Raw genomic sequence first — 22,191 nt, forward strand, 5'->3', positions numbered from 1 at the left:
TCCAACATTGGTAATTTGATGCCTTACTTAGAATAATGAAGTTATCATTTACAAAAAAAAAAAAAAAATAAAAAAAAAAAAAAACTTTTTTTTTGTTTAATAATAAATTTGGTTTAGTAGGGAATTAAATAGACCACAGAGCCGAGGAAATCACAAAGGATAAATTGGTAATTTAACAATTTATCCGTATGCCTAAAGCAGCTTAGGAGGTCAGTAACGAGTCAGCAGCAGAGCGCGCAGAGACCTGCCGGGAGAGGCCGAGTCCGAAAGGAGACGGCCTTTTGAAGATCTTCAACCATCTCCCGCGATCTTCCCTCCATTTATATTCACCTACTCACCCACCCTGCGTATCGCTTCTACTTAATCACTTTCACATATACGTTCATGTAATCCTTCTGTGAACCTGAAAGCTGAGAATTCCACCTAGTATCTTTTCTTATATTGCGCTACCCAGGTACTTTTAACCCCCTTTTCTTTTCTCTCCCTGTTCACACAGCTGGCACACAATCCTGTTTTCGCGTTTGTTTTCTTTCTATTGAATTTCTCTAGAATATATCTTATTCGTCAGAGAGAGATTTCATTGCTTTCATATCGATTGAGAAATTGAGATAATTATTGCTTGTTTAATGGTGAGTGAGCTTTCTTATATGCTTTCCAGGTAGAATCGTAAAGTGGGGAGACTTTCTGTATTTGCATTTGTTTTCTAAATGTGTTATCGGAATCATGGCGATGCTAGGGTTTATTAACCTTTAATTTAACTTTTGTGTTTCACCGTCGTGTTCCTCGTTCTTCATTTTGAGGTATGAATATATCATGAGGTTCACGCTGATAGTCTTAAATGAAATGTGAACGCAATTTTGTAGTTTGAAACGTGTCGCTGTTTACTTCTGGGAGTTACAGATGTTACTTGTAACCGAAGATGATCACTTCTTTTCTGGAACTTAAATGTCTGTATCACTTATAGCGGTTTCGATTGCGGCTTAAATACGGGTAAAGGAGAACAACTTTATTTTGATCATATTTATTCTTTTTTTTTTACTACTGCAGATACCATGCGGATCCATGACTGCCAACTCATTTATCGGAGTCTGATTCAGATGTTTCCGAACTGTATCATGAAATCGCTTCTCATAAACAGGGGTGGTATTGAGTGGTCTTTTCTGTGCTAGAACATCTCAAAAGCAGTCTAGAGATTGTACTAACCAATAAGCTTCTCTTGAAGTCAACTTATTGCTCAGAAGGAAGTTCTTGGGGGCATCGACTAAACACCATGCCGGCTATACAGAAGCTTTATGAAGCTTGCAAGGCATCCTTCACTTCCGATGGGCCAATCTCGGATGAAGTGCTCGAGAAAATTCGTTCTATGTTAGGTATGAAGGCCAAAACTTGTTTCTTTCGGCGTCAATATTTTAGAAAGTAATGCTCTTATATTTGTTCCTCTGCATCATCTTGCTGATTATTTAACTTAGTACTTTTCGTATACTTGCATGAGCTCACGGATAACTTAGCCCTGTACATGGATTTCCCGTTCGGAATAAGTAGAATAAGATATTAGATATGAGTTGTACAGCTTGATTCTATATTATCCTTCCATGCGATCTGCAAATACCAAAACTCTTGTTTCTCTTATTCTCATTTACATGCAACAGGTAAGTTAAGTTTTATTGTATAAATGTGGGCATTTTTGGGAATCATCTTCCATTTTGTTTAGTATTTGAACTTCAATTAATCAGTCAGTGAACAGATTGGGACTTTTAGTTTCTGTTTATTATTTTGGCTTCTATTTCATGATTAATATATTGTTTGTGGATAATGGATATCACATTTCTTCTGAAGATGCTAAGTTGAGATTGGCTTCTCTGTGGTTCTTGCTACTTTTGTCTGACTTAGTTGTTTCTTGACTTTAAAAATCAGATTTCTATATTTAAATCATTCCTTTGCTGTATCAAGTATGATGCCGAGGGATGGAGAAATGTTCAATGCCATATTTTCTGACCCTCATCGATTCAGGACAACCAGTTGGGAACCAATTCGAACCAGCATTATAGGCCACGTCGAAACATGAAGAAAAAAATGGGGGGGGGAACATTACTGTTCACGTGAACAGTGCCACAGCCCATTATTTGGCATGTTGGGAATATTCAGAGGATTTTGTGGGGCCCAAGATGAGATTTTCATGAAGATTTTATTCTTGAGAGATCTAGGACCTTAGTTTAGTTTATATTTTGGTAGTTTCTAATTTTAATTAGTTTCCAATTTCATAAGATTCTATTGCTATTAGTTTCTAATTTTAATTAGTTTATATACTTATAAGATTTTGTTGTCACTAGTCAGTGTAGTTTCTATTTTTAGTCTACAAAATTTATATTTCTTGTAAAGTTTTAGTCAAGCTATAATAGGCCCTTACATTGCAATAAAATAGAAACTTGTGAAATAGAAAAATGATGAATTGAAGCTTTAGCAGTGTGGGTTTGCAGCCTCTCTCTTCTCTCTCTCTCTCTTTCTCTCTTTCCTCTTCTCTTCTCTTCTCTTCTTCTCCTCATTTGTATTCTTCTCCTTATTCAAGACCTATTCGTTTGAGGTTTTTTTCTTCTTCTTTCTTTCTACTTGACTAGAAATATTAATGTAATGTAAAAATTAATTGAAACTGGTTGCCGATTGAGGAGCAAATGCTGTTGCTCTCCTTTCTAAAGTTGCTTATTCGACTGCTGTGTCACTGTGTGAAGCAGCAGCCTGGTCTGGTGATGTGGCAGATTTTTGTTGGTTCAATGGAGCGGATTTTTGTTTGCAGCTGCACGGATATCCTCCGTGCACGTTCAATATGATGACACATGGCAGGTTTAGATATCAACGGTAGTTATTGAGGTCAAAACAATAAATTTGAATCTGAATACAATTAAGTTATTAAATTTACACTTTGACTCCCACAATTTCACGGCATTCACCATTGTAGCCCTTCTGTTGATTGGATTCTAGGGTTTGTCAAAGGAAAATCGAGGTTTTCAGGAAGATTGAGATGCTTGTCACATGGAATTTCTTATTTGAGCAAACAACAAACTTCCTCAACCGATCAAAGTTGGTAATTGTTTTTGAGATGAAGCTGATTCTTCCATTTAGGGTACTGGATGAGTTCTTGTTAATAGTTTTCTTTTTACCATCCATGCGTTTCGATTTGGAGTAAAGAAATGATTTTCTCTTTCAGCGTAGCACAACGCACCCCAATGAACTCATAATAAAACACCTTTCTACTTTTAATTTGATATTGATATTATAGATAGATTCTGCATAAATTTATGAATCAAAATGGAAATAGAAGGTCATTAAATGAACACAAAAACTGAATTATTCCAAGTTGAATGTTGTCTGGGTAATCGTCAATGAACTGAAATTCACATATGCTTCTTCCTTTACTTTATTTCTCCATCTTCTTAGCTCTTAAGCTCTATCTTTGATTCTCTGCATTATCATCATTTTCGATCTATTGTTGATCAGAATCCATATGTGGGAGTTTCAAAACAGAAATCATCCAGAAGCTTTCAGCCTAAATCATTGCAGCGGAAAAAAGTTAAGAACTTGGAGTTTTGGCTTGGAAACCTAAGTACGTCATAACTCAGGAAGAGATTAAGAAGCTTAAAAATCACTTAAGCTCGAGCAAAGAGGTTCTTCATGTTAGAATGGATCACTGGAGACGAAGAAGCAAGACTTCGAGCTAGATGTTCACCTAACGGAGTAGATGGATTGGGTTACCCGTTACTACCGATGGAAGAGAGCATGGGCTAGGGTTCAAATGAATCCTAGTGTCCTATTTGTCCCAAATTTTGGCCTTTTTGTGAATTTTCTTTGAATCAAGGGTGTGAAGTTGTAAATTGCAAAAGAATTTAAATTTTAAAAACAACGTTAACGAATTGGAACCGTTAGATAAATGTCTAAACAAATGTCAAAAACCTTGGACTGCGCGGAGGATATCCGCACAGCCGCGAACGAAAACCCCAATGGAGCCATCACATAAGGCAACCTGAGTCCAGATAGGACGGAGGAACATGAAGCAAAGAAAGATGTAGATACTGTTCACATGCACAGTGTCACATTCTATATTTGACATGTTTTGGAATTTTTAGTAGATCTGGTGGGCCTTCTAGCCAAGCTGATGAGATCATTTGAAGACTCAATTGCCAATGCATGAAGGACGCCAACAGCTGTTTTAGACAGGTTCATAACCATGATATAATTCTGTCATTTGATTTATTAGTGTTGGAGATAATTTAGGATTATTTCCTTTATTGCGATAAAAAGCTAAAGATATGGTATTTACTCGGGTTTCATGGGTTCGTTATAGCTTGGATGGAGTACTTTGAATCCAAAAGAGTTGGCACCTTGCATGGGGTTTTAGAGGTTGCTTGCTTTTAGTTGTTTAGATTAAGAATAGGAGGTTTTGTCTGAATTGGACTCTTTTCTTGAGATATTTAAGAAGAGTCTAAGATGTAGTGAGTTGGTATTATAAATAAAGAAAATACGGCTGGAACAAGAACAATGAGATTGGTTATGGGCTTTAAGGTCGTTGATGGTTGAGAGACAGGTACAGTGAGAATCTGTGGGTGTGAGACCCGGGGGAGTGGCTATGGTATCCAATCTCTTTTTTTTTTTCTTCTTTTCACAATCAATTTCATTAAACTGTATTAAATTAGATCCTGCCTGGGGCTATAGTTCCTCTGTGATTCAGCTCAACATTTGTAGCTCGGTATTGCTTTTGATAATTCATGTTTTACTGAATCAAAGGTTAGGAACATTTATGATAATCTGTGTAGTTCATGTCAGAGAGACGGTGATTAGTTTGCTTTCCTTCAGCATATAATATTGATTTGAATTCATGAGTAACTACTACTTGCATCTGTGCTCCTGAACTTCACTAGATGTGACTTTGGGATGTGGGACCAAGTCAGTGAGCTCAATTCCAGTGTCAGTTAGGTTTCCACTTTGTTTTCCGCGCTTCCTCAGTGTCTTGTAGCTTTTCTACGCCAGTGTAATTTTTCAGTGAGAAGAAAAGAGAAAAACAGACATCGCTATTTTTTAGTTCCGTATGGCTTGAGGTTTCGGTCTTGGGCTTGGTTTCAGCTGCCCAAAAACCGAGTTGTATTGGTGAGATACCAAGATCTTGTGATGTGTTCACTGGTTGGCTACTTCCTACCTTGATGCATTGAGATAGAGAGAGGAGCAATGCATAAGAATTGGGAAAGAAGGAATAGAAGAGTTTTTTGGCTTGTTAACGGAGCCAACCTCTTTCTGGATAATGGTGCATTTGGGGATTTGAAAGTCTCCTGTGCATTTCATCCTGAGGGTTTTGGGGCAGCAGACTGCAAATGTTAATTATGAGCAACAGGTCCTCGTGTTTCAAGTTTGTTTGGAAAAGACTTGGAGCAAATAAGAGGATTTTCAAATTTTTTTTTTGGGGGGGGGGGGGAGAGGAGGTTGGGGTGTCTTGTCATTCCAAAACTATTGAAATCAGTTGAAGACTCTGGATAATTGTTTAAAATTCTACTGAGATGAGTAGGGTTTTTGTATATGTAGAGGTTGTAACATTTCCTCTTGATAGAAACCTGAGACTGAAGTCTTGGTACTCTTTTGTCTATTCTTCTTTCAGTTTGTTTTTGACTCAGCAGCTTAGAGTACTGAGATATATACCAAGATCTCAGCAAGACCTTGCAATATTGTTGCGATAAAAATAAAGTGAGTGAAATTAATAAAACCTATAAAAGAATATTTTGTAACCATTACGTCGCATGGTACCCAATATGAAATCTAGGAATGGGATATGATTGATACTATTTTTGTTTCTTGTGTTGTGGCTGTTTTTGACTCAATAGCTTGAAATACTGAGATCCATAGGAAAAAATTCGAGGGAAATTCAAGTTTCGACCAGGTGAAAATAGGAAACCTAGGTTGGAAATTGGGAAATTTCGAGGAAACTTAGGATTTTTTTCGTGCAAGTTTTGACATGAAGTTTCGATAGGTTTTAGGGAGTATTTTAGGGTGAAACTTTGTATTTAAGCTAAGTAGAGTATAAAGAACACATTGGTTGTATTTTGCTAAAAAAGTCAATGTAGATATGTCATTTAATGTACATAACATCAATGTAGAGTTGTCCGAGAAGTACACTATAAACTTAACTACTTAAGTACATAACCTTCAATGTATAATTTTTAACTTCAAAACATTGAATACAAAGTAATTGACAATAAAAGGAAAGTACAACTTAGTGCTAAGAAGAGTGCCAAGAGTGGATCTATCCTTAAGTTGGGTAGTACTATGTCTATAACATCCTCTCCTCAACCAACTAACATAGACATCTCGTGACATTTTATGCCTATGGTTGTCAAAGTAATTGACTACTAAAAACTTTGTAAGTTTGGTCATCGACATGCCTAAGATAACCAGTCTGAGGGAATACGCAATTTGGATAGGGAAGTCCTGATGGAGGGGATATTTGTCGTTGTATTTGGGGAAACATGAAAGAAACAAAAAAATTGAAAATTTGGGAAAGCTACAAAACTTGCAGGAAAAAGTCCCAGGTTTCTAGGAAATTTCCCTTGTTTCCCATGAAATTTGGAAAAAATTTTCTTCTCATGAACTAGTCGGTCCAACTGGGTTAAACTAGGTTTCGACAAGTTTTGATGAAATTTCGACTGTTTAGATCGAAACTTGGGATTTTTTTTGGGTCCCCCAGTTTATCGTTTCGAGGTTCCAAAAGTAAGAAATTTTGGTGAAAATTTAGCAAGTTTCAATGAAATTTTGTTCTATGCAGAGATCTTAGCAAGACCTTGAACTATGATCGTGAGAGAAATATAAAGAATGGAAGTGAAATTATTAAAACCTACAAGGAAACTTTTGTAACCATTACCTTGTGTGCTTGGCTATTAACTCTAAAGCATTCCAAATTTGGTTATTACGCTGAGCATCTAAATCCCTTGGGTTTGAAAAGTAAGCTAGTGTGAGGATCCCCATTCTGCCAGTGGAATAGCAATGTTCCATTGCCACCCATGGCTGTCTGCGGGATGGTATAATTTTTTGGGAAGGGAGAGAATAGACAAAAAGGCCCTTTGGAAGGGTGTTAAGTGGACTGCAGGATCTTTTTCACTAAATTTGACTCTGAAAAGTGTATTAATGAATGTGACAAGAATTTTAAATAGTTAATACAATCTTGTTTTGTAATGATTACAGAAGTTTCACTTTTATTTTGAAAACCAGTTGCAGTCCCCTTCTTTTTGTTTCTCTCTTTAAATATTTCTTGGTAAAGCATTCGTGCTCAAGGTTTAAAACTCAGAATCAGGCATAGGATTGGTCTCCATCAACTCTGATTCTAGTCATCCGTGAATCAGCCATAAATGTCCCAACGCTGTTGGATTCATTAAGCAAAGAATCAGGGTTAATCATGACATACATAAAGTGGTTGATTTCATGACAATCCAGCTGATTGTGCCAAGCAGATGTGGTTTTAGTACCTATATTCATATCCTTTGCAATCTGAATACACTATTATCTAATATCTTCCTTTAATATGTTTGAAAAGCCTTCGTGGTGCTAGATGGTTGAAATGATACTCTCAATTGCTTGTCATGCTTGGTTAACTTGGTATGGTCTCCTGGTCATGAGAGATGGAGGATAAAAGTAATTGAAAACAAGGCACGTCTTAGTCTTTATACTTGGCTGTTACTGTGGACCAGAGTTGGTTGGTGCCCTGCTTGTTGAATGCAGTGTCTTAGCCATGATCTTGAGTTTGAGACTCCCCATCCACATCATCACTCCCTTCACTAGTTGGCCTATGCCCCCTTGATACCATTGGACCAGGAAATTAAAAAAATCTTTCTGCTTGGCATCAACTTCATTGTTGTGAGAGGGAGTGAATGGATTTGGGGAACATTAACATATGGTTCATTAGTCCTGGTTCCTCAAGTTATTTTGTTACTTTTTCTTTTCTGGTTCCAATACATAGTTACTATAGCTGACCCTCATAACGAAGAATAGTTAAAGCAATGACATCAAAGGATGCATCAACACATACATCCACCCCAATCGCCAAATAAATAAATAAAGAAAGAGAAAAAAGAGAGCTGTAGAGGAAGCCGGTGGATAATGATAGTTGGATTTTTGGCCTTCCTGTTGGGATTCCTTTAGATTCTTATTTGTGGCAATGTATTAGTTCAAGTTTTGGCCGCTAGAGTTTAGAGGACTATCATTTTCTTTGGTTGTTTTTCCTTTTTGAACTATTATATTAATATAAATGATAAAGTTTCTTCCAACTAATGGGGAGGAGATTTAAAACAACGGCAACAACGTGGCCCATACACCATACACCCTGACAGATGATAAATACTCAGCCATCAGCCCCCCCCCGGGGGGGGGGGAAGGGTTTGAATTCATTTTACGTTTTCTTCTTGCATTGGATAAGTTATGTGTATGTTGTTTCTTTTCACTATATTGCTGGTTGAGTCTAGAAGGATTACCCTTGTTTCTGTTGCTAACATCCAATGCAATGATCATATTATGTTTTCTGTGTAGTCTTGGCCATAAGCTTATCATCTTCATTTCTACTTTTTGTTTTCATGACAGTCATGCCCTGTAGATTTTATTTTTATTTTATTGGGTCATTGTTAATACCTACAGCTCATTTTAACCTGGAATTTGAGACCTTCCTTTTCTTTTCTATCAAAACAACCTACTGTTGCTGTAAAACAAAAGAAACTTTATGCGGATTTAACCACGTGGAGTTGTTGGGCAAAAAAGAGTTTACATAGAATGAGGGATCCTGCAAAATGGTGATTTTAGGTATTTACAAAGCATCACAACTCAAATATGAAGATGTTCAAATGAGTTCTCGAAGTCTTCAACTTTTTTTATCCTGTAATTGAGTTGAAGGCCACTGAGTTTCAAAGTACAAGTTCTTAGATATGATGTCCTTGGCATAGAGGAACCACACCAATCCACCCAGAATGTGGTGGTTGACTACTGTGGTGACACAGGACATTGAAGACTCGAATGGGGCATTCCGTATAGTGTCAGTAGAGAACAAGAACGATGAGATCCTATTCTATGGAGTCATTAGCACATTGAGAGAGAAGCAATTAGTTGCAGAGAAAAATCATAACTTAGTAAACACCATGTCTTACACATTTTTGTGAGCGTTGGTTTTTTGACACAATGTAGCTTATTTTTTGAATGATGGATTACAGTAGTTGTTTAGTAAATTTAATTAATTATAATTCAAATTGCAACATCTTTAGTTTATTTAATTAATTATAACTTCTGAGTTTCCTTTAGGTTATCTGTTGAATTATTTTCTTTACTCTCTAATTTTTAACATTTTTGGACTCCAGATAAGATCAGGCCTTCGGATGTGGGTCTTGAACAGGAAGCACAGTTGGTTCGTGGGTGGAAAGGTTCTACACATATCAATGGAAAGAAAGGACGTAATGGGAGTCAGCAGGACCTACCAACAATAAAGTATCTGCATTTGCATGAGTGCCGTAGCTTCTCTGTAAGCTTGTCTCTTGAAAGTCACTGAATGCTACTTTGTTGAGAAGTTTCATTGGTTACAGTGGGGTGAAATTTGCTTGATATGCTCGAGTGTTCTATTGGTTAAATTTGTCAATATAATAAATGATTTGGGTTTTATTCAGTTCTCTCTCTCTCTTTTTTGACAGATAGGAATATTTTGCATGCCACCATCATCCATCATACCCCTTCACAATCATCCCGGGATGACTGTTTTGAGCAAGCTGCTATATGGTTCATTACATGTGAAATCGTATGATTGGCTTGATTACCCTGAGCCTGCTGATCCATCTCAAGGTGCGCATTTTAATTTAGAACTATTATTGTTGAGCTCTGTAATAGCCATGAAATGGCTTATGTTCTTCTTTAGAAGGATCGCTTTGTTTGGAAAAAGTTGTGAAGAAATATGCTTTTGTGAGGATAATTTCTATGTACTCAAAACATGAAGACCTCATATAAATGAAAAAGAAAGCAACAGCAACCAACTCACTTTTTCATGTTCTTTTACACACCTCAGATCTGTTGAAATATTTTCCCTCTTCATTTCAATGAACTCATGGTAAGATGAGTGCTAGCTTTACATGGATGTACATGCTTGAAGCATTAAAGGTCCCCGAGACTATTGGAACCTAAACCTAAGGGTGTCAATTGGCTGTGGTACCAAATTAATCTGCTTCATACCAAACAGTACAGGTATGTCACAGTGATCCCGTACCTTAGCTATTCTGTAATTTGGTTCGAGACTTAAAGTTGGTACCCATATACAATACAGTATGGTTCATCTTGTCATTGTCCATACTGATACCGTACCGAATGCACACAGTATAGGTTTCTAATCATGATACCAAATTTATTTGGTATGGTAGGTATAGTTGATATGGTTTTGGTAAATGGTATGAGTTGACTACCTTACCTGAACCTGACCATAATTGATTCACTTATTTTCTTGTCCTCTCACTTATTCCTGACCTTTTTGTTAAAGATGACTACGACAACAGGTCAGGAAAAGCTTCCTTAAATTTCTCCTCTTTCTTGTTCTTTCTCACATTTTAATCTTTGCAAGGATGATGTCTTTGAGAACAATCACAACACACGCTGACGGTAAAAGGTAGGATACTCTAGATGGATGGAGGATCAATACAGAGAGTGTTTGATTATTAGAGTAGTGTAGTGTGTAGGTTCTCCACAAGGCCAGCTTGAACATGAGTCCCCTTGCTAACATATTTGTTTCTTTTACTGTTGGGTATGCTGTTCGCATCTCAGCCGTTTTCTGCTGTTGTCGCTGCATCACCCATGGTCCATTGCCACTTATTCCTCCGCAACCCACTGCCGGTGCACTCATCTTTTTGTGAGCTTTGCTTCCTCTCTCATCTCCAATGCTTCTTCACAGATGACAGTCAGGATCTCCTTATGTTCGTCCTTATTGACTAATGCAGCAATGTATCTCCCCATATAGAAAAGGCAACCTCAGCCGATCCCTGTGTGAGACTCCCATAGCCTTTACCTGAAAGAGAGACGGAGGAAGGGAGCTTGCGTGGATTGCAGTTTGCAGTGGATGGTGTTGTGTTAGAGCCATCTGATGGCACTCAACTGGTTGAAGGCCACTTAAGGAACCAAATAGTGATGCAAAAGAAGAGGAGTTTGCAAACAGATAAATGGCAACAATTGTGGGTTGTAGAGGGATAAGCGGCATTGTATCATATGGGATGGATCAGCAATTGCACTGATGGAGAAGATACAAATTTCCAATGGTCGATAATGGTGTGGCATGGGGATCCCTCTCTAAGCTGGTGTTGTGGGAACCTCTTCCCATATGATTGCATGTTATCCATGGAAACAAACAGACTTGCACAATATTAGAGTTCCCAAAAGCTCAAACATGCATAGAGGAATCAAGTGAGGGATGCAAGAGCGTCAAATGAAAGAGAATTCAAAAAGTGGTTTTGATGGTGGAGAAAATCCTTGGAGGGGAAAATTCCAGAGCTGGACAATAGTCAGCCTATATTTTTGCTATATGAAGGAAGGAAAATATGACGTTCAAAACTCTTAGATGTGGAGCTTAGGACTTTTTGCCCCAAGTGTGTCCCCATTGGTTCATGACTCAACTATTTATGGACTCTACTCGTTGTTCGTAGACGTACTTAACGATGTCTTCTTCAAGGTACGTCTCACATCATAATGTGACCCAGCTTAAAGATGTTATGATGTTGATAGAAATTTTATCTTGACATGGAATAATGATAGGACCTACTGTAGAAGTAATTGATGAGCATGCCAACAGGAAGTGGTAATTTTGGAGATCAAGTTCCTCCATTTTCTCCTTCTCTCAAATGTAGATCTCATCTTGTGGGTTGGGTGAGCAAACTTATGTGAGGCAATTGATGGAATAAGGAATTTATGTGGATATAGAAGTGGAGCCTTTAGACTATAAAATCTACACTATCATTCTACATGTGAAGAAAATCTTGCATTGTTAATGTGGTATCCAAAAATCTGCATTCTTTCTAAACGGAAAGAAATTCCTAGTTAGATTATAGTATGAGAACTTGCTCAGATCTCAGTAATATCTCATTTTCTTTGGGATTCCAAGACGAGATGCCTTGCAAGTTAATATCTTGGATTTTTACTATAATTTTTTGTTTACTCCCAAAGTTGCTTTGGTTTCAACCAAAAAAAGGCGCATCAATTTGGCGAGGTCTTAGTCCAACTTCAATTTTTGGACCAAGTTCATGTTTGAAATTGAGTTTTCGAATGAAGATGGATGGTCTTCTTCTCAAAAGATGCTCCAATCTCTCTGAAAGATATTTTCTATTCCATAGCTATTATGATGGGATATTGGTTCTTTAAATGAAAGTTTGAAGTCAAGTATCTTTCTTTCTTTGGATGAATAAACTATTATTACCAATTACCATGAAAGGGAGAGAAGAATATACAAGGGGGTGAGGTTGGACTTAACCTTTATCTAGTAGGCTGCAAAGAGGATGCTTAACCCTCGAGGTGTCCAAAATAGGGGGATGAGGAAGCAACTAGATCTTAGAAGAGACGTCAAAGTAGATGGCTTTTCAAATTGAGTCCGAAAAACCTAGAGGTGGATGTCCATCTCCTACATTTTCATTCCCAACATAAGTGATAAACAATTGCTCCAAATACCATCTTATTAGTTAGTTCACAAATAGAAGAGCTAGGGAAGGACCTCAGAATCCACAACTAGTTTTGAGCAAACCCATAAGAGCACCTAAAGCAAGGGTAAGTGGAAGACAAGATTTTTCCTTAAAGGGAAAGGGAGAGGGGACAGGAAAAGAAAAGAGGTATCCACGTCTCAAAACCATTCTAGCAAAAGGTGCAGTTAGGGTTGGCCGGGATGTGGAGGTGGATAACGAAAGCTTGATTAGGGAGGCAGAGGTTGAAGGATCTCCAGTGAGTGAAGGAATGACAGAGAATGTGACCTTTGAACCAAACTAAGAGGGATTAATGGACACTTTGGCTTGGGGTACAAGAGGTTCTCAATTGAGGAGATGAGAAGGTGTATGAGGAACAGGGGAGCCATATGGTTCTATCATGGGGAAGGAAATGAAAGGGAGGGAGGTCTAAACCTATGTGAGACTCGAGGAGGAGGAGGAGGGGGAGGGAAGGGTAGACCAGGAGCCTTTAGAGATGAAGGTGGAGAAGGGGGGTAAACTTGGGGATGCAAGAGCCATTGGCAATATGACTTATGAGGTCAACGTTATTGTAGAGGATTCCCAGCGGATGCCAAGGATCGAGTAAGAAGGAGATTGAGGAGCCATTTGACACCAAGGTGGTGGTTGTCAAGAAGGATCTGAGCAGAAGTAGCTTCCTCTAGACCCTACATATGGAGTCAGATTTCAGGAGGTGAGAGTAGATCCTATTATCCCATATGGAGTCATGTTTGGGGGAGATTTTCCAGATTAGCTTCATCAGGCTAATGGTATTGTAATCTCAGATGGCACCCATTCCAAGTCAAGTATCTTGGCTCATTTTATTTCTCAATATTACTTGTGCTTCCTGAAATGCCCTTGGAAACTGGCCACTTACCTTATTGGTCTTAAGAAAAACGGTAAACCATCTTCTTGAGGCTTAAAGTATACATGGAATGTTGAAGTTCCATATGGTTGCCATCATACATGGTCGATGAAATAATCTCCTAGGTTTGTATATCCATCCGAACTTTCCATTTTGTGAGTTATGAGTTTGAAGTTAGTAATAATTATCAGCTATTTCACTTGAGCATGCCTTCGTTATATCTCAGTGAGTTTATGTCATAGCCATGAATATCGACATTCTGAGAGACTTGTTATATCAGAACCATTTTCTATCTTGTGTTAATTCCTCAACAGATAGATTTCAAAAACTTTTTAAGCTTTTTGATGTGATGTAACCCCAGAAAACCCCCGTAGCCGGAGCAGGCCTAGGGATGCTGCCCAGCAGCTATGGCTCAAGGAGGAAGATGAACCTGGGCAGGAGTAATTTGGTCAGTTTCGGTCCCCTTGTCAACCCCAATCTGACCATGTTTGATTAAGAGTTCTGTCAGGAGTCTAGATCTATTTTTTATTTTTGAGTTTGAGTCCTTGTTTGTTAAGTTATGAAAGAATCCTAGTCTAGCTAGGAGTCCTCATTAGAGAGGGATTCCTCTAGTAGTAGCCCAAATTCTATTGGGAAACTAGTAATACTACAATTTTGAAGTTTGGATTTGTTTTGGTCAAGTTATTGAAGAGTCCCAATCAAGTTAGGAGTCCCAATTGGGATGGGAATCCCTTAGTTTTGTTCCAATTTCTATGAGGAGTCTAGTCCTACTTTTTGTTTTTTTGTTTTGTAATTTGAATCATTCTAGGATGAGATATGTGAGTGTCCTCAGTAGAGTGGGAGTTCCAAGTAAAGTAGAATTCCCTCTTTGTTTAGGTATCTGAGTTGGAGTCCTATCTTAAAATGGATTCCTTCTTAGATTAAAAGTCCTTATATGTTTGCACTTTTATTTAGCTATGATTCCTTGTTTGTTTGCTTTCCAATTTGAGTCCACGTAGAAGTCCTAGTTCGATTTATTTTCTAATGTTGAGTCCTTGTATTAATCCTTCATATAAGGCTATAAATATAGCCCATTCCTTGTAAAGAAATCAGACTTGATGTTCAATAAAATTTGAGAATTGGAAGGTGCCACGGTTTGAGTTGTGGTTTTCCCTTAGGAGGGACACTTACAGCTGTTGTTGTGTTCATAATTTTCCGCAAATTTGAAAGTTCTTCAAGTCCCCATTCTCTTCTTCAAGCAAGTACAGACGTACCCCACCCTCAGCTCCTATCTTCTTTTCTTCTCTCTTACAGCCCTTTCTTCCCCTTCCCCCTTCCCTGCGGAATCACACCCCCCAAATCCCCAAACCCTAAATCCATTCAACACAGCCCCCTTCCTATCGCAAATCACCCTACCCTCTTCTCAAACCCCTGTGGCAGCATCCCCTTGCCTCCCCACCCCTTTCCCTTAGCTAAACCCTAATTTACTGCTGAATTTGATTTAATCGATCCTGAAGACTAGCCTTCAATTTGAGGATTAAATCATGATGTCTCTAGGACAATACGTAAGAGTGTACGGTCTTAGTAGATGGAAGTTGTTGTCGTTCTATATAGCCTACTCATTGGCTAATGAAACCTATACGACAAGTTGATGGCAGTTCTATAACCCATAATCCTCATGTTACCATACATTTTTGGACTCTATATACTTTTTCTAGAACTTCAGCTTGGATTGAAATTAGAACCTAGCCAAATAGTCTTATAACCTTCTTTATAATGTTGATCGAGACAATTTCTTATTAGTTCTTCAATAGTACAAAATAAGCATTTCTCAACTCCTGATTGAGAACGATTCTTGAAATATGTTTATTAATACAAAGCAAAATATGGTTATCATGGTAGAAGATCTCGCTCTCTAACAAGATCTCCGCCAGTCTGAAAAATCGAGATCTTGACCAAGATGGCAAGATCTAGACTAAGATGGTGAGATCTCGGTTGAGATATGCCATTTTTTGGTGTCAACTTGGTGGCCCATCTCGGTGAGTTTTAGGGTCCCAGTTGAGCTGAAACTTGATATTTAGTCTATTTAAGGCCTTTTGAACACACTGATGAGCTTGGATTTGTGAGAAAACAACCCTAAGTATGATTTCTAAGTCTACCCTAGTGTGAAACCGAAATACTGTAGGATTAGGGAATGCAAGGTTATAGAATATGTATATAAAACATTTGAAGCATATAAATGAAAAGCAAATGTATCAAATATATCAGATAACTTAAATGATCAAAATTCCATCCATATGAGTATCATAATATTGACTTTCGAGAATAGAATGATAAAATTATACAACCATTAGAAGTAGTTCTATATGAGTCTTTAACACAAGTTCATAAGACAAGCAGAGAATGATTGATCTTCCTTTGATATTGTAGATGTGCTAAGAGTAATTGTAAGTGAAAATCCAGTTGAAATCCCCAAAAAATGGGGCAAAAATTGAGAGTTCCAGCGAGATATGGCTAGATTTTGAGTGAGATATCCCATTTTGCGGAACTTGATCTCTATCTTGTCTCGGTTTATGAAAAAATCGAAATATCTCACAAGATCTCCCACCATGGTGATTATAGAATCGATGGACACTCATATCAAGACTTGTCATACTAAGAATAACCATTGATTGAGGTGACATGAACCCTTTGATGTGCTTGTATTCTCTAGGATTTGAATTGATTATGCTAAATAGAAAGACCCATCTCAATATCCTACAGACTGGTAAAGTAGATCCATTTAAAAATCCTGTATGGCCTACCTTGTTGGATATTTTTTTTTCAAATACAGTACTGAAGTGATCTAAGGCGTTTTAGGAGAGTTGAAGCACTCGGACGGTAAGGCACTAGTCAAGGCGGTGTTTGGGCAAGTATGGTGATCTAAGTGTGTAACCACCCCCTTCCTCCAACTTTTCTAACATAAATACACCATGCTTGGATAGTCGATCTTTTTATATGTTTGGAATTTTATTTTTTAACTATTTTTATTGGATTCAAATTGGGGATATTTTCTTATTTATGATCTCAAGTAAGTGAAATATCATTTAACAAATCAGTTTTTAAATGATATTTATCATTAAGTAATGCTAGATTTTGGTCTGGTACCAATTAAACTAGTGCAAGGTGCCCTTCAATAAAGTGGCAAGCCCCTAGGCCCCTATAAAGAGTCCATATCCTATCCGTCCGAGCATTCAGTGCATCCATCTCGCCGCTGGATGGCCCTGCCTGTGGTACCAGGGTTGGTTCTCGAGTTTGCATTCATTGCATCCATCCGGCTGCTGGATGCCCTACCAGTGGTACCAGGGTTGGTTCTCGAGTTTCATGGGCAGGCATCTAGCAGCCAAATGCCTGGATGCAGAGGATCTGAGTTTCCCCTATAAATCAGCCTGGGCACCTTGGCAACACCTAAGCAATGTGTTGACGACTATGTTCTTGTCCCAATCAATGTGAATAATGGCAACTTGTCATCTCTGGTGTGCTCTATAATGTTCTAGTATTTGAGTTGCTGACATTTCGGTCAATGGGGCTCTTCACCAAGAATCTTTTGGCATCTTCTCCTTGCATTATGTTGTGCACTAGCTTCATTGATAATGGATAAAAATTCTGCATGGCTCATGGCACGCTCATCAAGTTTGCTTAATGTAGTATAGAGTCATCTTACTTTAAATCTTGTTGGATGCTTTTACGTCACGTCCTATCAATACTTATGCCAAGATAAATGTCTTTATGTCATGACACCTTCTAATGTTACATTATGAATGTGAGGCTTGTCTTTATGTGTAATATTTTTGAGCCTATGTACTCAAAAGCAAGGCACATACACTTGTCATGACCAAGTTCGAGACAACTAAGTTGCCAGAGAGTGCTTTTTTTCCCCGTTTCAATGGGCGAATAGGTATAGTTGCTTTGAAACTTTAAGGAAACTTGTTTTAGGCATGGTTAATGTATTTAAAGGTTAAAGCTTTAAATTGTTATTAAAAAAAGGAAAAGAAAAACAATTATGTGTTTTGGATTTGCTTGTTGGTGAGTAGTAAATGTCGAACTCTTATGTGATATTTTCCAATTCTACACATTGTTTGAGCACTGTGAGACATAACTGTCCAGTAAGAGTTCTAAACAAGTAAATTATGTAATAATGGATGAAAACAAATGGTATTGAATAGTTATTTGAGAAATAGTTAAACTAGAAAGTAGAGGTTACTTCGAACAATGCATGTTTTGTACATGGTTTGAGATCTCGTTTTTCCAGAGAATGCGAGGCGAGATATCTTGCGAGATCTTAGAGCTCCCACACTCGCTCGAGATCTCGCCACAATATCTCGGTTGGACTGGGATGTGGTCCAACGACCCCCTTTTTAACACCTAATCTCTAGCGAGAGAGGTCATTTCTCAATCTCTCTCGCCGGAATTCTCAATTTTTGCCAGATTTTCTTGCGGATTTCAGCTGGATTTTCAGCTGCAACTACTCTTACCATATCTAAAACACTAAAGAAATATATGGTAGACCACCTCATGGAGTTGGAGGGACGATGTTTAGCCGCTGGTATCGGACATGGTCGTGGCGCTGCTGGAGCTAGTGGACCTGGTGTTGGAGCTGATGGTGGAGTTGATGTTGGAGTTGGTGGTGGAGCTGGGGCTTGATTGAATTATTATCTCATTTCATGCTTGTGTTATGAACTTATGAGTTATGACCTATATCCAAATTCTGATGGTTGTATAATTTTATTATTTTATTCTCGAGATCGAGATCGTGATACTCAATATGGATGGAATTCTAATGACATTTAAATTATTTGGTGTATTTGATACACTTGCTTTTCATTTATTCTTAAAGGTCCTATATTTCAATGTTGTATAACCTTGTTGTCCCTAATCTTGTAGTATTCGGTTTCAAACTTAGGGTCGACTTAGAACTCATACTTAGGGTTGTTTTTTCACAAATATAGGGCCACCATTGTGTTCAAAAGGCCTAAATTAGGCTAACTACCAAGTTTGAGCCCAACTTGGATCTTTAAACCCCCGAGATGGGTGAGCTTGTTGGTGAGAGCAAGTCCTCCAACCATGTTTTTGTAGACTCTTATGTATGGTGCACAATACATGTCAAACTTGCCAATTGCCATAATCATGATAATGCTGGTCTTCATTCATAAACGTTGTGCCTTTGCTTTTCATTACAATGTTATTTTGGATAATTTGGCATTGTCTTGGGAATTGAGTGATTCTGAGTGAATTTGGATATCGGTTCAAAAATCTGGTTTCATCATTCTGGTTGCATGTTGTTGGGTATATTTGAACTTGATTGAATGTGCACGGAACTGATTCCTGTAGGTCTCAGGTTCTCTCTTTCCATCTTCATTTCAAACTTATCTCTACTAGGTTTAGATAAAACGGCCTGGTATGTGGAGATGCATCTTTCTTTGAAGCTAAAACACCAAGTCTGCAATCATCCCTTGGGAAAATCATTACCATTTGTCATATGGAATGGGGACCATATACTAGGCTTTAAGCCTCTGTTCATTTGACCTCAGTCTCTGTCTCTCTCTTTCTTTCATCCAGCATGCATGCTTTGATTGCATTGAGATGAGTTTTCATTAATTGCACACAGGTTAAGATTTTTCTAACAAGATGTTAGATTATTCTTGAGTGTCAAAGAGATTGTTTCACTTTTTTCTTTTTGGGTTTTGTTGACCTCTCTGTAAGGAGGATTTGGCTGTTTCCTTGTTTGGGGAAATGCATATGTAAGTTTTCATGAATTGGAAATTTTATTTCCTTTTTCCAACTTGTCAGGGTTGATTTAAGTAATGTGGAATTTAATTAGTTTTGCTTCTGGTTTATTATAGTTTACTTTAATCTATCTGATCTAACCTTTCTTGTTGTTCATGATGCCCTCTTTTTACCTTAATGTGCACATCATGGACTTCTGGAATTGGTATCAAAGCTTGTGCTGAATCTGCATATTTATATTGAACTTTATTACTGAACCTTCACTTAGTTAGGATTCCCTGGGTATTTGATGAATTGAAACAGGAAATTTATGTGGCAAACATGATGACAGTCAACTCTTCTATGGGATGAACAACATAACTATGTTCATTTTCTATGCTTGTCTGTATGTCTTGATATCAACTGCCTGCAGTTTGAATCTTCCAAACACTCTTTCATTTATGTGGCCAGTGTCTGGGCCTTGAGCATTAGAACCATTCACTGGCTTCTATTGTTTCAACAGAGAATTTTCTAAGCAGAATTGGATTTTATATATTCAATTCTATTTTGTGTTTTGTCATTGGTCGGATTGTTCAGTACAAGAAAGAATATCAAGAATGGATTTAGGTGGTGTTATCCTGTGAGCTGAGTTATCACAGGATTGGCTGTAGTTGATCCAGCTAGTACCAGATGGTTAATAGCAAATTTCAGCTGGGTCTAATTTGTTCTTTTCTTGATAGACTGATACCCAAGTCATTGATGCATACAATTTCACTTATTTGATCATCATGGTCTCCTCTTGGTAGCATCTTTTGTCATGTTTGGAGGTTCTTAGTACTGCATTTTCTTTGAAGTTCCTAATTTCTTGATCATCTATCGCATAGCAACAGCTTCCTGCTGAGAACTGGGGGTTATCATTTACAACAGAATCCGATTGTCATCTTTGTCCTTCCCTTTTTGTCTTTTGTTACTGTGAAGTTTTTAGACGGAAAGATGCACCTTTGGGTGACTGTTATTCCTCTTTATCTTTCATGATGTGCTGTCTGACTATTGTTTGTGAAAGTTGGTTTATAGGTTTTCCAGAGTGTGCCATTACTCATGAATGTCCTGGTGATGCTACATCATGTGTTTTTTTCATTAACTGAACCTGGTCTATATTTGTTGAGCAAGGATGCCTTTTTGTGCTTTATTCATCTTCCTTATCCATGGCTGCTGTTTTTTAAGTTAATGTTTATAATAATATGCAGCGAGGCCTGCAAAGCTTGTCCGAGATTGTGAGATGACTGCTCCATGTGGGACAACAATCCTTTATCCAAATACTGGGGGCAACATCCATTGTTTCAAAGCCTTAACACCCTGTGCTCTGTTTGACATTCTGTCACCCCCTTACTCTTCTGAAGCTGGACGTCACTGCTCTTATTTCCGGAAGTCCCCAAGAAAGGATCTACCTGGTACGTTTCAATTCCCTCAACTAGATTATCATACGCTTCCTGTTTTCCTGTTTCTGTATGAAATGTATTTCCTTTTGGTCATTCGGAAACTCATAATTGTTGTTGCAAATTGCAATTGACCCTTTTGTAAAGGTATTGACGAGTCATGTGGAATAAACGCCTCTGAAGTGACTTGGTTGGAAGAGTTTCAACCTCCTGACAGCTTTGTTGTTCGGAGGGGGCAGTACAAGGGCCCCATTATCAGAACTTGAGGGATAATTGGGTTGGGTGTAAAAAGTAAAAAGATTGGATCTGATTATTAGTAGACAATGAGGTGAATACTGGTATATGGGCTGTTGATAAATGGTAATAATTTACTATAGTTGGCAATGTAAGTTGGTCATTTGGGGTTTGTACATATACAGTAAACTGGTAAGATCCGGTCATTTAATGATACACCTTCATTTAGTGGAACGATCAGTTCTTTGATAAATGTCATCTAGGGTTGAATTGCTGTTTCTCTTAAATCTTAATCCTTGTTTTCAAGCTCGTACCTATTCTGTTTTCTTGCCTGTAGCTTTTCTATTTCATCCCTTCTGTTGGTTCATTGAAGCATCATTTTGGTTGCTTCTTGATTACTTGTGAAGCTCATATGTTTAAACGAAGTCCTGTGATCAGTATTATGGATTTTTTTTTGGGGAACTGCAGTATTATGCATTTTGGGTTCTAGAAATTTTCATCAGCAGTGCCACGGCAGGACAAGGAATTTCAGGTAATGCTGATAGTAATCTTGTGCTTCCGGTTGCCATGATTTTATTGCAATATTATGTGGTTCTAGACTATACTATCAAATTACCACTATTTCAGGCCTTTGATGAAGCGTTCACTCTGGTTATTGCTAGTGAAAGAAGAGTTTAGAACACTGTAATTAAATCAAACACGAGTTTACTACTCGAAATGGAAACTGCAAAACTAGTAGGAGGATCGCCTAATTACTATTCTTGACTTGTCAGATGAGGCTTGGCCTTAGGTTTGCAAGTTTGACTCCAGCAGCCCGAGACTGCCCTGACCTGAGCCAACATGCTAACACAGTATTGGTTTAGATGTCCTAAAGGCTGGTTAAGGCAGGTCCAGGCCATGGTTGACTCATAGCCTGAGTTGTTGGGTCCATTATGGGGCTCGGTCTCTCTCTCTCTCTCTCTCTCTCTCTCTCACACACACACACACACACAGGATGGAATGTCATCGAATTCTTATCCCATGTTGGAGAACTGATGTTCCAAGTCGACTTTAAAGATTCTATCAAGGTGCCACGGATCAAAGCATGCAATGTAAATGCTGGATTAGAGGTTCCTTTTGCCCTGGCAAACTAAAACATCCTATGCCAATCTTGAATAATTTCTATAGATTTTTCTCCGTCCATAAAAACTCTTGACTCTGGACATTTTTG

General features: G+C 38.0%; 1 protein-coding gene across 1 annotated transcript; it reads left to right on the top strand.

Moving 5' to 3' along the window:
• The first annotated feature begins 207 nt into the window (after positions 1-207).
• Positions 208-21,913, top strand: LOC149025479 (plant cysteine oxidase 4-like). The gene is made up of 6 exons (XM_089145698.1): positions 208-454; positions 1,048-1,370; positions 9,369-9,529; positions 9,696-9,843; positions 20,559-20,762; positions 20,895-21,913. The coding sequence occupies exons 2-6, from the start codon at positions 1,271-1,273 to the stop codon at positions 21,011-21,013; spliced, it is 732 nt and encodes a 243-aa protein (XP_089001824.1). The 5' UTR covers positions 208-454; positions 1,048-1,270; the 3' UTR covers positions 21,014-21,913.
• Positions 21,914-22,191: the final 278 nt, after the last annotated feature.

The sequence above is a fragment of the Hakea prostrata genome, chromosome 2 (assembly GCF_041222555.1).
Source record: "Hakea prostrata isolate BN-2017 chromosome 2, UWA_Hpros_2, whole genome shotgun sequence".
Classification (NCBI taxonomy): domain Eukaryota; kingdom Viridiplantae; phylum Streptophyta; class Magnoliopsida; order Proteales; family Proteaceae; genus Hakea; species Hakea prostrata.

Excerpts from the sequence above, each read along its gene's own strand:
- LOC149025479 (XM_089145698.1), top strand. The coding sequence starts at position 1,271 with ATGCCGGCTATACAGAAGCTTTATGAAGCTTGCAAGGCATCCTTCACT. Across the intron at positions 9,844-20,558 it reads GCCTGCTGATCCATCTCAAG|CGAGGCCTGCAAAGCTTGTC; the intron begins GTGCGCATTTTA and ends AATAATATGCAG. Across the intron at positions 20,763-20,894 it reads CCCAAGAAAGGATCTACCTG|GTATTGACGAGTCATGTGGA; the intron begins GTACGTTTCAAT and ends CCTTTTGTAAAG.